Source organism: Dermochelys coriacea, chromosome 4 (assembly GCF_009764565.3).
Source record: "Dermochelys coriacea isolate rDerCor1 chromosome 4, rDerCor1.pri.v4, whole genome shotgun sequence".
In the NCBI taxonomy this organism is placed as follows: Eukaryota; Metazoa; Chordata; order Testudines; family Dermochelyidae; genus Dermochelys; species Dermochelys coriacea.
The window spans coordinates 12383279-12400063 of record NC_050071.1 but is presented as its reverse complement, the minus strand read 5'-3'; the positions used below and the strand labels follow the sequence as shown (position 1 = coordinate 12400063).

Below are 16785 nucleotides of genomic sequence, written 5' to 3'. Positions count from 1 at the left end.
CAGAAATGTTAGGAACAGACGTACTGACTTTTACATAACATAGTACTGTATTCAGCAAATTTGACAATATGAAGTTATAATTGTTAACACAAAAGTCTAATCAGCTATATAATGGATACAAAAATGTTACTTTTACTAAATAATACAGGGAAGATAACAAATATTAACATTCCCAGCCAAGAATGTGAATATGTCTATATTACATGCATGGATCTAATGTGATTGTATATGTGATGCCGTTATTCAAGATCTGTCAGCTATTTTGTTGTCATAGTGCCTCACTTTATGACTAACATGCTGCAGAAGCCTTTCCTAGTCACTGGCAAGCAGTGACTAAGTCCAGTTGTGCCTTCTCCCATTCACATCGGTGACGGGATGATAGTGGGGCAGGAATAGGGACAGCAGGCCAGTCAGATGCCACACGAGGAGGAGAGGAAAACTGTAACTGTAGCTGCTTGGGTGATGGAAGCAGGGTTACTAAGGATGCAGTTGCTAAGATTAGACTCCTAAATCAATATTTAGGTACCTGATTTTTAAAAGCTTTGAGCACCCATTAGCTTCCACTATCTTCAATGCAAATAAAACACTAGGGCCTAAAGGGGTCTAATTTTCAGACTTCCTAAGCCATACCACAGCGCCCAATGAACTTATTGGGAACTGCAGGTGACCAGCACCTTTCAAGTATCAGGTACCTCACTTTAGGTTACCAAGTTTGGAAGTCCTAGCCTACATAGCCTAATGGCTTAAATATTCTAACTCAAGGTAGAGTGATTAAAATAACTTTAATGTAGTTGGATGCAAGACTATAATGTCATTATAAATCCTATAATCATTCCATGTTCTTATTAGAAACACTGAGTTTTATATACAATGTGTCAATTGTATGGACAATCAGGAGGATCAAATGGATCAATATCTTCTATTTAATAAAAAATAGATCAAAATATATGAGCAGCAACTCAATATCAGTACATTACAACATACAGTGAAGTTTTCCATGCACTGCCTGTGGTGCAAGAAGGGGCATGTTTAGGACAAATGATGTCTAGAACCTTAAATTACTTTATATACAAAATTAAGCATAAAAAAGTTATCCTAGTACTAGCACTGCTTTAAATTATTGGAAATCTAAACAGAATATACATTACATACACAGTTGTCTTCAAGTCAGAATTCTTATAAAAGCAGAAAAAAAACTTCATGAACTCACCTTTGCTAATCAAGAACTGAACAGTGCAAACATGACCTGCTCTTGCAGCTTTCATTAAAGGAGTTCTTCCACCTTCTGATTCATGTTCCTAGACAAAATATGAAAACAGGCTTACAAGATTGCAAAAGGACAAGTTTCTAAAGGGATCTAAATCCAGCCTGCATTTTTTCAACTGAAATATTATTACCATCACAAATGACTACATTTTGAGGTTTAATAACCCAATATCCACAAACTAACCGACTTATCTTGATGACATCTGCAGAACAAGGATAATACCAACCCACCTTTGTGAAGAGCTTTGAGATCCCCGGATGAAAAGATTAAGTGTGAAGTATTAAAATGTTCAGATTGTAACGCCCATGTTTATGGGCTTTTTTTTAAAGAAAGGAGTTCCCTTATTAATAAGCTTAAGAGTTAATTTCATTTTATGTGGAATTAATATAATGCTCTACAGGCATTCTCAACAGATGCTGAACATGGACAATGTCTCTGTTTACCTCAATCATCTTTATTCCATTACTTAAATACAGTTTATCAACACCTAGTAATTAAAGCAGGAACGGAATTGACATCTTTAATAGTTGCTATTGAAGGGGGAGGGGAGGAAAATCGGGCTTTTCACTTCTAACATAACAGAAACAGCTATTTTCTGATATTAACCAGAATGTGAAGTGGATCATTTCTGCATTTTCATTTGAAATGCTTCATATAAATGACATGGCAGCAGTATTTTTCTGTTCAGGCTACTTTTAAGGGGTTGGAACAGCTTTGGAAGCCAGCCAAGGTAAGTCAGACTAAAGCAGTGGTCTCCAATCTTTTTATACACAAGATCACTTTTTGAATTTAAGATCAACCCAGGATCAACCCCGTCCCACTCTCTCCTTTCCCTCCTCCTGTCATTCACTCTCCCTCATCACCACTCACTTTCACTGGGCTGGGGCTGGGGATTGGGTGCAGGCTCTGGACTGGGGCCGAGGGGTTTACAGTGTGGGAGGGGGCTTCGGGCTGAGCCTGGAGCAGGAGTATGCAGTGCAAGAGTGAGGGGTGCAAACTCTGGGAGGGAGTTTGGATGCAGGGATCATATGGTCACACTGCACCTAATCTCATCGAATCCACTGGACATTTCATGAGTTTTACTTTTTATTAGTGTCATTTGTGGTTTATAGATACAAAATCATTCAGGGATCGTCACAAATCAGTGTAACATTCTCAACTGAGGGGTGTGCATTGGCCGAGCCTGAGAAAGGGGGTTGGGGTGCAAGCTCGGGGGGGGAGTTTGGTGTAGGAGGGGACTCTGGGCTGGTGCAGGGGCTTGGGGTGCAGGAGTGAGTGAGGGGTATGAGCTCTAGGAGGGAGTTTGGGTGCAGGAGGGGGCTCTAGGCTGGGGCAGAGTGTTGGGGTGTAGAAGGGGGTGAGGGGTGTGGGTTCTGGGAGGGAGTGTGGTGCAGGAGGGGACTCCGGGCTGGTGCAGAGGATTGGGGTGACGGCTCTGGGAGGGAGTCTGGTACAGGGGGGTGAGATGCGGGATGGGATGCGAGGTGTGGGCTCCGGCCTGGATTCATTTACCACAGGCGGTTCCCAGCCGGCGGTGCAGCGGTGCTCAGGCATGCTGCCTGCCTGCCGTGGCCCCACACCACTCCTGGAAGCAGCTGGCTGCTGGCACATCTCTGCGGCCCCTGGGGGCGATGGGGGCAGTGGGTCTCCATGTGTTGGCTGGGAATCCCAGGGGCCACAGAGACATGCTAGCAGCCAGCCACCTCCAGGAACAGTGTGGGGCCACGGCAGGCAGGCAGCCTGCTTGAGCCCCGCTGCACCACTGGACTTCTAGTGGCCCAGAGATCGCACTTGACTGGCAGAGGCTCCAGGAGCAACCAGTCAATTACAATTGACAGGTTGGTGAACAATGGACTAGAGCTTTTTGAGAATTGCTTTTAGATAATGAAATAATCATTTTACATCAAACTGGGAAGAATCTCTAATTCCCACATGCTACACAAAATTGCATTTAGGTAACATATTTAAAGTAAAATTAAGAAAGGGAGAATTTATAAACAAGTTTTCAACAATTAACGTTCAGTGCTCATTTTATTTTTTATTTCTGATTTATAAATCATCATCTAAAAGTTAATTCCTTACCAAATCTGCACCTGCCTGAAGTAAGACATCTGCTACATCAGTATGGCCATTTTCACATGCATATGTCAGTGCTGTGTCACCTGTTGCTGTTGTTGCATGCACATTAGCCCCTGAAAAGCAGTATTAATGAACATGTAAGCTTTAAAACAATAGTCTAAAAATATCCAAGTCTCTATGTTCCTAACAGAATAGATTGTAAAGCTCTGTAAACCTTTTTTTATTGTTCAATAAAAAGTTGATTAAAATATTCCTTTAAAGATTTTTATCAGCCATACTCTGAAATGAGTCATTAAAGACACAAGTCCCCTCAGAACTGAAGTTTGAACTACTTATTATTCTCCAGTGGTAAACATATATCCAAAATATTAAATAGTCTAGAACAGTTACATAAATCACTAGAGTCGAACTTCATAATGCTGCTAATGAAGGTTTATCAACAAGGGCACAGGTACCCTATTCAAGTAAACAAACTTGTAGAATTCAACTAAGCAGAACAAAAAATGACTCCATACCAGCAGCTAGTAAATATTTAACGAGCTCCAAATGACCCTCTTGAGCAGCTTCCATTAGAGGTGTGGAACATCCAAGCTCTATATCAGCTCCTGCCTTAATAAGAAAATCAGCAACCTCCAGAAAACCTCCACAGCAAGCTAAAGTTAGGGCAGTTTCCTGAGTCTCTTCTGTTTGAGCATTGATGTTTGCTCCTTCCAAAAACAAGAAATAAACCCCCCACCACCAAGATGAAGTTAGTTATTGAAACAAATATTAAAAGTTAATTTCTTTAAAGACAGACATGTAAAAGTAAAGCTGATTTGACTACTCTGTTTCAAAGAAAACTCCTGAAGTAATTTGAGATCCACATAATTATAACTGTCTCTGACTAGCAGAGATTGGTCACATGATCTCAGTGAGCACTCTTTTTTCTGTAAGATTCCAGAAGCATATTCCCCAAGTGGATCTATGCAGAGGCCAACTTGAAGAACCTAAATTATATATATTGGTTAATTAGTATGTAATGCTATTCTGTAAAATGCATTTTCAGATTACCACTTGCTCATTTACTTCTCACTGATTAATATTAATTTATTTGAGGATTATTTCTTGTTAAAAAGGTCAGGATGTTGCATCTGAGAAAGACTATTTGAATAGGAAAAGACTGAAAAAAATAGCACTGTAACTAGTTTTGTAAATTATACATTGACATTCATATTTCTAGATGCCCATATAGTATTTTCAAACCTACTGAGTAGACACACTGTTATAGTTACCTTGACCTAACAATAATGCCACCATCTCTTCATGACCTTCTCTGGCTGCTTCCATTAGTGGTGTATATCCTTCATCATTTACCTCCTCCAAGTTAGCCCCACGTTCAATTAATAACGCTGCAAGCTCTACATGTCCACCACAGGCTGCCAGCGTTAACGGAGACTCAAAAGAGTCAGCAGGCATGTTCACTTGAGCACCACTGTCAAGAAGCAACCTAGCAACTTCCACATGGCCATCCTAAGAATGCAAAAAACATAAGATGAACAAAGCATAAATACAGGCAACACAAGTTTTGCCCTGACAACCAGAATTGGCTTAAAGATCATACTTCACTTTATGTATATTTCATTCAGACCCAATGCACTTTATGGTTGGGATTTACAACAGAGTCTAAAGGAACTATGTGCACAAATCCCACTGAATTTCAATTGTCTACTAACACCCTTTGACATTTTTGAAAATCCAAATAGCTAAAACAGATTACGCGAGTTAAGATGGGAGCAAGATCAAACCTGAAGTATTTTCAAGCATTCCCAAAGCCTCAAATGTAGACATATTGCTACATTATATAGCCCCCCAAAAGTTAAATGTATGGTTCACAAATTAGTGAACTTAATATAGCATATGCATGTTTAAAAAAAAAAACATGTTGACATCTATAGAACTTCACTAAACTACACTAATTCAAACAAAAAAGGTTTTCTTCAATTTTTTAGTAACAATTCGATACAGAAGTGTGGTAATGAGGATTCATTAACTTTGAATTCATTCATATAGAATTTACTAGTACCTTATGAATTATCAAAAAATTAAATAAAAATAAGAAACAAGTTAGCAAGATTCTAATGCAATTCTGATCCCATCATAAAAAAATTTACTTTTCTGTCAAAATATTCATCATATTAGCCAAACAAGCCCCTTCACGGAAAGAAATAGACACTACCATAAATTTCACCATAAAATTACTATAATACAACCTGATGCACGCTGAGTAAAAAACATTCTTGCTTCTTCCTAAGCTACTGTAAGACATTTTTAGTCATCTTGCCAGTGGATAAAGTTGAACTTGGATGCTCTTTTTATATATGTTATATAAAGAAGACATGAAAGTGTGTATTTTATTGTTTAATTTAAAAAATTTAAGATATATGAGGAATATAATGTCTGGTCCTCCCAGGTTTTGCTGAAAGATTTGTTGGGGTCTCAAGATGTATGTTACTAAGCTCTCGTCTTAAAGGGGCAGAGGTTTTATCTTTAAAAAATCCCCTTTCTCCAAAACGCCAGACATTCATTCAATCAATCAATCTAAAAAAGATTAAAACGGGGATTAAAAATCACTTCTCTCAATCGCTCAGCTTGCATTCTCTTAGCTCTTGTGATGTTACTTCACTAGATATCCACTCAGTCTTCCAGGCATGACAGGACCTGAAATTTTAACCAGGTTAAAAAAAAGAACAAACAAAAAAAACCCACGCAGACATTCCCTTATACATCATATGCAGCAAAACAGTGCACAATATCAATTTTTCCCCCCGCCGGCCCCTTAGTTGCTATCTTGATGGACAAAGTGCAGTCTCTGAAGTATGCAGTATGCAAAATGCAGTCTCTGAAGTAATTTTTTTCCCCTTAAGAGCAGACCATTTGGGACAACTGTGATATGGATATTTATTCTCAATGACAGAGGAAATTTAGTTCCAGAAGAATGCAAGAAAAAAAAATTCTCAATTTGAGAAGCTGCATCCTTCCTTCTGAGGCCTCTTGGAATTCAGTTCCAAGAGAGGTAAGAATCAGACAGAGGCAAGCAACCACCCACCAACAAAAATCCTCAAGACATTTGAGCTAGCCACACATGTCCATTTTTTCAGAGGAAGGCATGAGAGTGGTGGAAATGAGGTGCTAATTTAAAAAAAAAAAAAAAAAAAAAAAGTGAAGTGACACCACAGAAATCACCTCTACTTCTATCAGCTGTTCTCCTAAACCCACAGGGTGATATGGTCCATTTTTGTGGCTTACTATGTACAGAACTGGAAAGGACTGTATGCCTTTGGAAATCCACTCCTTATCACTGATGCCTTTTTGGCTTTACCCTTAATTTATAGGCTGGAGTCTTGATAGATATTAGCTGCCTTAGTTACTGTAAATCATTCAGGAAAGCCATAACACTTCCCATTCAAAAAATGGGTATAAGACCTTTCAATAAGTGAACCTTTAGCAGGAAGGTTATCAGATTTTTGCTTAGCCAGAGCATATTTTGTCGGTTTGTAAGTTTCTTGCTATACAATAAACTTATCTAAGGCCTGGTCTACACTGTGTGTGTGTGTGTGGGGGGGGGGGAGGCTTAAACTTATTTTATTATTTTTCATTTTTATGTAAAATCACACAGTAAGCATCCATCTAATTGCTCTGGCTTCTCAATATTTAGCACCAGTAACTCAAAAACAAAAATGAACCACCTACATCCTTCGGGCCTTCTAGAAATTAATTAAAAAAATTTGAGCACCCACTCCCCAATTCAATCACTTGCAAAATTGCTTAAGTAGATATAATACCACCCAGATTTGTAGTCTTTATAGTTATTTCAGGAAAGGGAAGACTAAACTAAGACTTCAATAAGGATTAGGGGCATCATTTTACAATCATCTTCAGACTAACAGATTTATAATGTGAAAGGATTTCTTACATCAAGCACACACATTATTTACACCCCCCGCCCCCACTTTACATGCTAGTTTCTTTCCAATAGACAAGATCAGTTCCTGTCCAAGGAGTTCACAATCTAAGGGTGAACAGAGACCAGGCAGGGATAGGAAACATATAATATGTTGTTTAAAAAAAAAAAGGGTGGGGGAAGTATTTAAAGTACATTCATAGTAGAACTGGGTCTTTGAAAGGGACATAACAGTAAGGCCCTTGAGAATGAGTTCAGGAAAATTCCCTTTGCAGAAGGGCAGCCTAGAAAAGGAATGGAGATATTTATGTCAGAAACTAACAAAACCATTCACCACAGGAGAGGAAGCTAGTAGGTTGGGGGGAGGGGGGTGCAATGTTAAGAGAGACAAGACTTCATAAGCTGGAATGGCTATATAAAGCTTATTTAGTTATACCAAGTTTTCAAGAAGATAGTAAGCTTGAATTTGATGTAACAGAGGAGGAGCCAATGGACAAATTCAAAGAGGTAAATAACTATCATCATCAGAATGGGCAAGGAAGTTAAACTTCAGCATCTAATGTGTAGCAAAAGTTAAGCTATACTTTCTCTGCTTTGATTCTGTTCTTCATTTGCATGTGAACACCACAACGAAACTCAAAAAATGTATTGGAAATTTTGTCAGTTTCTCTGTTTAAGAGGGAATGGAGAGTCATGATACAGCACAAAGAAAACAGCTAGAATTTAGGGAAAAGGGAGGGGAAAACAGTCACAAGCAATTGTTTCCTTCTTACTATTTAGTAGGAAACCTTGATACAACATTCCAGTAACTCCTTCCATGTACAGAGTTATTATGTGTATCTGCCACACACCCATCACTCTGTGGGACTAAATTCCTGCAGCTTACATGTCATTAGACTTGGGATACGCGAGGTGCATGCTTAATATTACACATTGAATCTTTGGGTTGCAACATGATAACTAAATGGAAAGAGTCTGAAAAAGACCCAGATTTGCTGGAACTAAACCTGCCTGGATAGCTACTCTAAATTTAATCAAAAGTGAAAGAATTCAAATAAATCCATCAATATCTTACATGGTGAATGGGATAAATAACCAATATTATTATTAATATGAATTATATGGTGACAAACAGCTTCCCTAAACTATCATGCAAGAGACCCAAATCTTCAGACTCCAACATGGGACAAAGATGAAGCTTGAGGGAAAGAATGATAATCTTCTCTTGGACAGAGGCAGCTGAACAATTAATATTGCAAATTGTATGGGTGGTCATAAGTTAACAAACTAAAACCATAGGAACTGAACTGTACGTTAGACCAAGCCTGCGTGAGATATGACTTTCATTGCTATCACTTGGATGATGGACAATTGTAGCTCTTGCCAAAAAAGTTGACTAAAATGAAATATAGTGTGAAATGGATGATCACCCACATATCATTTCTTTTTTTAATCAAACTAACTTTGAAGGGCTGTAGCTACCTCTGAGATCTCCCCTATCATCGTCATGACAGATTATTTTTAAATGGCTATGAAGTCATGTGATCTAGAGCAACATTTTTTGTAAAAGAAGCTGGAAGAGGAACACATGGAAAATGGAAAGTCTACACATGGCAAGTTTTGTTTTATTTTTTTAAACAAGTTTCCCCAAACTGTAATAGCATGTGCTGAATGCCTTCAGTAACCAGGCAAAGACAAGCATTCAGCCTATAAGTTTAAAAGGTAAGAACGTGTACATTTTAAACTTATCTGTTAAATGCACATTTTAATGTGACCACTGGGAGCATTCATTTGATATTATTACAGTTTAGGGATTCCTGTGAGAAGATTTGAAGGTTACCTTGAAGTTCAAAGCTCTTCTTTCAAGCCAGAGTGACTGTAGTTAAGATATGAGCCGTGACTCAAGTGTAGTAAAATACTACTCACTTATTTCAAGACTTCTTTGTGCAGGCCTCAGAAATAACCAAATTCTAAAATATTTTACTGGAACATGGCCAAACAGGTGCTAGCACAGCAGTCAAAAGTGTCACCCAGTACAAAATATGACTCTTGTGAAGCATAAAATGAGCGCTAATTTATATCATTCTGCTTTAGAGAAGTATTGTCTTAAACCATGTTTTCTTTACCCTCTTTTGAGTATGGGGGGAGATAAAAATAATGAGGCAAAATGAATGGGCATATATAATTTAAATTAGATTGTGTACCAAATAGACAAGAGGATCGTTGTTTTGTGGATCTTCTCCAGCAACTGGAGAAACGCTAAATATGCTTCCATGCTACAGCAATGTATTTGTTTCTTACCATACAAGCTTCCATTAAAGCAGTGTGCATTTCATCTGTTTTATGCTCCTGGTCTGCACCTGCCTCCAGAAGAAACCTCACCATTTCTAAATGGCCTAAATTGAAAATACATAATTAATAAAAACCTCAAAACCTGTTCAACAAGTCACATTCTTCTGTTTTGTGTGCGTGTTCATAGACTGAAACACAGCAGAAATGTTTTAACACATCTAGTTAAACAATGCAGGACTCAGTTACAATACCATAACAAAGAAAATTATTTTGGAAATTATCACTTCCACCTCCCATATTTTTAGCAAGGGTAAAATCAGACTTTTACTGTAAACATTATGGCCTACATTATCTAATCACTAAAATAGTGTACAAGTGAGTATTCCATGTGATATGCTACAACAATGTTCAATTAATAGCACAAATCTCATATCGCTTTATAGGGACTTCAGATACTGTTCAGAAAGAATACTAGACTAACTGGTTTAATCCTAACTTTAACTGTAAGCATGTTGTGAAAGGCTGCTGTACATTTATTTATGAATACTGTATATGACCAGTTTATGGAAAATATTTATTGTATGACTGTATAGGATTAATTCACTGTACGCATAGGTGGATTTAGTTTAATAGCAGGGTCTTAGGAAACCAGCAGAAAGGCAGCACAATGTCTCTAGATGAATAACCTCCTGGTAAATAGGTCAACAAGTCAAAAGAAAATACCTGAGATTATCTGAGCAGATGGCTACTTTCCAGCTCCAGCCGAAGTACACAGCTGTTTTGCCAAGGCTGGGAGCATAAAGTTCAAAGGGACACTAGCAATTAACTCATTCTCCAGAAGGAGGGACACAGTTGTTTGGGCTTGTAGGAAAGGAACAGGCTGACACACACACAGGCCCTCCGGAGGGGGTTTGAAATGGTTGGGCCTTCCTGGTTTCCAGGGGATGGTAATCCATGGGTGACAGATGTGTATAAACAGTTTTCAAAATCCTCTCTCATGTTTCTGTGTTCCTACTGTTAAAGATTAAACAATATTTTGTTTTAAGAAAGCAGTCTTGTCAATCTATGTACCAGTGACCCCAAAGGGAAGACTTGCAGGGGCTGAGCCCAGTCTGACTTGCTAGGAAATCACAATTGCTATACAATAGGCAGTAGCCCATGACCTTTTATAAAAGAGTGGGAGAATTGAGGGATTCCACCCCAGGAGAGGTGAAACAAGAGGCCTAACACCTGAAGAGGGTTCGCTCAGAGACCAGAGAGGGGTCCAAAGGCACAGCTGGGCCTGTACCTGTACTTGTGACACAATCCATTTTCAACTTTTTAGTTGTGGATTTGAGGGGTGGGGAGGAAAGAATCCTGCAAGCCAAGACAGCAACAAAAAATATGATAACAGCATTGTCACACTCAGGTTTTCAAGCCTCAGACACAAGATCTGGAAGCAAATTAGAAAGCCAAAAAAGAGTTCAGAACCTCCAAGAAAGAAAGGAATACAAGACTGAAGGAGCACTTTGAACACAGTCAACTTGAACTCCAAGTTCTTTCCTATGCAAAAGAATGAGGAGCTGTGTAAGTACCAACTTGCGCTGTTTGCTTTTTACTCTGCTTCCAAAGCTCATAGATCAGGATTCAAAATCCAATCATATTGCTCTGTTATAATTCATTTTCAGAAGACTCCATTAATATTTACTCTTTTCTAAACACCATCAAAAACCACATCCCATTACCTAGGGTAATAGAACAATGCAACAGGAACAATCAGAAAAACTTAATCAAGAATATTAGAACAAAATTAATAATCACCCAAATAACTCAGTGCTCAGCTACTATGCTGATGTAGCTACGTAAGTATGTAGACTACAGACCGGACACTAAATGGAAAGTACAGATCCATCATAATAACTATTTCAGTGAAACCTGCCTTAAGTAACCATTTGAAGGACAAATTAGTTCATTTAACAGATGTTGCCTTCTAAGAGAAGTAAACAAGACTTGCATTCCATGGGTCTGGGTGGTCTAAGATAGACAGTTGCCTAAAAGGCAGGCAGTGTTCTCCAGTGGATAAGGCACTGGAATGGGACTCAGAAGACCCGAGGTCTCTTCCTGGCTGTGCCACTGACCTAGACAAGTTACTTCCCCTCTGTGGCTTCATTACCCCTATTTTACAGAAGGGGAAACTATACTGACTTTTGTAAAGCACCTTAAGAGCTACAGATTAAAAGCACTATATATAAAGGTAGTATTCATGGTTTTTTCTACCCGTTTCGCTGAATTATAATAAGAAAAGGAGTACTTGTGGCACCTTAGAGACTAACATATTTATTTGAGCAAGCTCATGAAAGCTTATGCTCAAATAAATTTGTTAGTCTCTAAGGTGCCACAAGTACTCCTTTTCTTTTTGTGGATACAGACCAACACGGCTGCTACTCTGAAACTTGAATTATAATAGTGGACTTTGTCTAGAGCAATTATAACAAACTATTACAAAATATTTTGGTTCCCCAATATCATTTTCTCCAAATAAGGGCTTAATCTTCAAGCGCTTATGGAAATGTTTTCATATTTTGTTCAACAAGCAGCTTATTTTCAGAAGCTAGATACTTTTTTTTGTAGTGCGCAGTAAATAAATCATTCCACTGATTTTCAGTTAACTGCATTTCTTCATGAAAGTTTGCACTTTTACTGGTTATTTTACTGACATAACAGGATTTAAAACCTCATTTAAATGAGAGATATAAAATTAGGACCAGATTCCAATACGCTTACATTGAATAGCATCTCATTCCATAAGTGGCCCAAATGATTTTAATGCAAGGTACTAAATCAGGGTTAAAGGGTTAAATCAGGATCAGACTTTGGTCCTTAATGAATTGCAAAATCTATACCTCTCTGTAACCTTGTAATTAATAATTTTATGCTAAATACTAAGGCTTGTTAAGAAAAGAAAGGTGTTTTAGGAAAACTTCTATAAAAAAAGTAAAGGCTTTAATACTGATACTGCACCTTTGTAACAAGCCAATGTAAGTGCACTCTCCTTAAATTCATTGGAATGTGTATTGATTCCTGCTCCGTTTTCTAACAGCACTCTGGCTACTTCCACATGTCCAGCACTTCCTGCTTCCATAAGTGGAGTGTGACCATTTTCATTGTGGTCCTCAATGCTAGCGCCGGATTCCAACAGTACCTTCACAACATCTACATAGCCCCCAGCACAGGCATAGGTAAGTGCTGTGTTGCCTAGTACCAGAAGAAAGAAGAAACAAACATAGAAGTTATTCACAAAAAAGAAAAGGAGGACTTAGAGACTAAAATTTATTTGAGCATAAGCTTTCGTGAGCTACAGCTCACTTCATCGGAAGTTATTCAGATATTCTGTTCTGGCAACAGGAATTGTTTCTACATCCCACTTACCCCTAGACTCATTTCAATACTTAATATTAACAATGATATTTTAAAAATGTTTATAAAATTTTCAGGTTATGGCTCAAGAAACAGTACAATTAAAAACAAAACAACTTTTCACACGTACACCAATGCTGACAGACTAAAACCCTGAACTATAAATGGTGTCTAATGACCTGATTTGGGAGGGGGAAATGAAATCACTCCCATTTTTCTCCATGTAAATCTGCAACTTCTGGCATGACTCATCTCCATACTTATAATTTAATGGGAGGTGTGAAGAATGTGTTATTTTCAGTTTCAGTGTAGTGATGGAAAGGAAAGCTGATGTTAGATCAAGCAAGGAGTGGAGTGAACTGCCTTGAATAAGACAATTTCAAGACTTAATCCCAAAGAGTTAATTTTTAGTACCCAGAGCTGGAATCAGCATATTTTCATTAAATATACTTGTTCTCATTCTTTTATGAATCACAGACAACATGAACATTCGTGTCCCCCCATCACCACCATTTTTTTTTTTTTTAATGGGAATGATACTGCCATTCTACTTTCTGACAACTATTTGGTAACGAAGAAATTTCCTATTCTTCTAATGTTTATTAATAGTTCGTTGACAGCAACATATTTGCAAAACAACTCATAACCAAGACTTCAGTAGTTAACACTCTATTGCAGGGCTGGAAAGGACACTTGCAGTTACCCAAAAGTAGTTTCTCTAAAATACAAAATTAAAAACAAAATTTATTGACTTGTGAAGTTATGCAGTGAAACAGATTATACATGAATAAAATAATCTGGCAAAAGAAACTGCAAAGAGTAGTTCAAAAAAAAAAAAAAACCTTCTCACAATCACCACTTGTCCAATTAATCTCTGCCAGAATTCAAGCAAGCAATCATTTGCAACAAAGCAAATAAGTAGTCAATAACAAACTATCCAAGTTATGCTCAAAATAGTATAATGTAGTCTATGTCATTGGCTTCATAGATTTGGGCTTACATTTCTTTCATTGTTAAGGAAATTTCACTTTTGAAACTATTCACTGACTTGGGTTTTCAAACACCTATCATTATCTATATACCTTTAGGAAAAAGATTATTATACAATGTCTAATGGATCAATAGCCACAAAGAACTATGCCGATACTCTTTTTTATGTAGATTGCTTATGCAATTAGAAATATCTAGTGATTTCCAAGCCCCACCAAATGTTAAAATAACAACAGTTGATAAGTTAAATGTATAGCAAAGGTATGTCTCCAGATAGAACTTCAATTTCATTATCTGCTTAATACAGCAAACACTTATTAATCTAATTTGTATTCATGATAATATAGCTGTAGTCTCTCAAGTGGCACACAACTGCAGCTGTCCACAGTCTAGAATTATAGGGTGAATCCTGCTCTTATTTAAAAAAGGAGAGCTATCATTTAACTGCAACAAAGCCAGGATTTCACCCATAGCTCCTGCAATGCTCTAAAGGTCCAGGAAGCCACGTAACTCATGGTATAGATCCCAAACCCATGAAAACTATCAAAATTTCTGCTACTTACAACTCTTTAGAGATTTTCAAGGTGACAGATATGGCAATTTTCTCAAAAATATCCTTGAAAGACCTTATTATTTTAAGCTTATGCATTATCGTGGACTGAGATTATATGTAACCTTGTGGGGGAGAAGTGACAGATGAGAGACCTGGGAGTTCAAAAAACTATATTGAAAATGTGCCAGACAGGCATGGACTTTTGGGACAATAAGTATAAATGGATTTCCTGGGGAATCCCTAAGGAAGAGGTTAATGCAAATTCCTAAATCCAGGTATGCAAATACCCAGCCTTTTGAAGTTACTCAGACAAGAAGAAAAGGAGTACTTGTGGCACCTTAGAGACTAACAAATTTATTAGAGCATAAGCTTTCGTGAGCTACAGCTCACTTCATCGGATGAAGTGAGCTGTAGCTCACGAAAGCTTATGCTCTAATAAGTTTGTTAGTCTCTAAGGTGCCACAAGTACTCCTTTTCTTTTTGCGAATACAGACTAACACGGCTGCTACTCTGAAATCAGACAAGAAGGTCATTGTCTCCTGGTTGCCAGGCCCAGGAGGCCAAGATCAAAGGCCTGGGCTGTATAAAGAAATGATTGATTTGCCCAGTTTCTGTTCTGGATCTAAGACAAAAGCATTTGTAATTATAGGAAAAACCCAGTTGTGGGTTTTGAAGGACTAAAGCCTATCACAGCCCTACGTTGGATTGGGAGTGACCTCTAGTAAGCTTTTTAGCCTCTGAGTAGGTTCTTTTATTGTTTAAATGTTTTCTCTGTAATGCTCTTAAGAATGAATGTGTTTACTTAGAAGGAGCTGTGTAGTAACTTATAACTGTGGGCAATGCTCTGGTCATAGTCCAGAGAGAGAGCAACAGAGAAAGCAAAGCACAAGTGCTGGCCTTTTTAGGCAAACTGGCTTGCTGGAGATATCTCGGTGTGAGGCAGGGAGCTATGCCGTCTTGAAATCTCCCTTCAGGAGAGAGTGATATGCGACTTTCTGCCCAAGTGAGTTGATGGCTAGGAGCCAGAAGCCAAAAGTGGATGTCCTGAGTGGACCATGGAGGGGGAAAAAGAAAAACAGGTGCACTTGCTCTGAAACAGACATGAGGCATGTGAAAATCATGGTATGTATTGTTTCACTCAGGATTTTTTGTATTTTTTCAATCGTACTGCCTCACAATTTTAAAGGGTTTTTTTAGCAAAGGTTTTTTTTTTTTTTAAATTTATTTTATTTTTTTTAAAGATTTGTTATAGGAGGAGGCAACTATGTGTCTTATTAGGACACACTAATGGATTATGAAGTGTGTGTGTATTTTATCTTGACTCTAAAGCTTCATGTTCCAAATAGACAACTGGCAAAGAGATATAGGACACCACTATTTGTTAGGACCACAATTTTGTTTCTCTTCCTTCCCCCCATGCAATTCCTGTCTCTGCCCGCTTCACTTCCTTGATCTTAATGATCTTTTAATCTGTTCTCTCCTTTACATCTTTTTTGCTCTCGTTCCCATAGTACCATTCCATCTCTTGGATTGCCAGTTTCCCCTGCTACTGTTCGTCACAGAAAGTGCATCCAAACTAGCAGGCAGACAATTATTCACGCTGATTGATGGCTGGTGAGCATGCTTCTCAATGAGTCCAGTACATGTTGCAAAATTTAGAACAATACACACTGTGGTCTAGAGTCTATTATTTGGGCAGGAATGAACTTTATCACCATTTGCAAATGAAGATGGAGTAACAGCTACTGCAAAAGTGAAAAAGACAGATGTAAACTTCAGCTTCCTGTTTGATTAAGACTGGTGATACTGACCATATGTCTGGAGTCAATATTTGTTATTTCTCAAAGAAATATGAAAGCAACACGCAAACAGTGGAGGGGGGAAACAAACAACCGACTCACCAGAAGGACATCAGATGCACAAAGATGCAAAACAGCTAAAAGTTTCCTTGACAGAACACACTCAGACATTCACTGTTCATCGTGGCACATTTATTACCTGTTGATGACTGTGCATTGACGTCAGCACCATGAGCTAGCAGCAACTTCACAATTTTGACGTGTCCGCCATTAGCAGCAGCCATTAAAGGTGTTATGTCTCCTTTAATACCTCGGTCTTCTACGTTAGCATGCATCGCCAGAAGAACCTTTGGCAGAACAGACAATAAGTGTTATTGTAAGATGACAAATGCCCAAATTGTCATAGAGCTTAAAATTGCATTCTATATACAATCCTGTTTTGTGAAATTGTGTCTTGTAAGAGCTTATT

General features: G+C 38.1%; 1 protein-coding gene across 8 annotated transcripts in view; it reads right to left on the bottom strand.

Annotated features, from left to right (window-relative positions):
* ANKRD17 (ankyrin repeat domain 17) overlaps positions 1-16785 on the bottom strand; it is a 168328-nt gene that overhangs the window by 50977 nt on the left and 100566 nt on the right. For 7 of the 8 annotated variants that reach the window (XM_038398721.2, XM_043513657.1, XM_038398722.2 and 4 more), the window contains exons 5-11: positions 16516-16663; positions 12579-12812; positions 9588-9682; positions 4618-4855; positions 3862-4053; positions 3350-3459; positions 1211-1298 (exon numbers count right to left, since the gene is read on the bottom strand). In XM_038398721.2, the coding sequence (XP_038254649.1) occupies positions 1211-1298; positions 3350-3459; positions 3862-4053; positions 4618-4855; positions 9588-9682; positions 12579-12812; positions 16516-16663 (1105 nt within the window). Of the gene's footprint in view, positions 1-1210; positions 1299-3349; positions 3460-3861; positions 4054-4617; positions 4856-9587; positions 9683-12578; positions 12813-16515; positions 16664-16785 lie in introns of those variants that run through there. The other variant, XM_043513659.1, reaches the window with a different exon arrangement.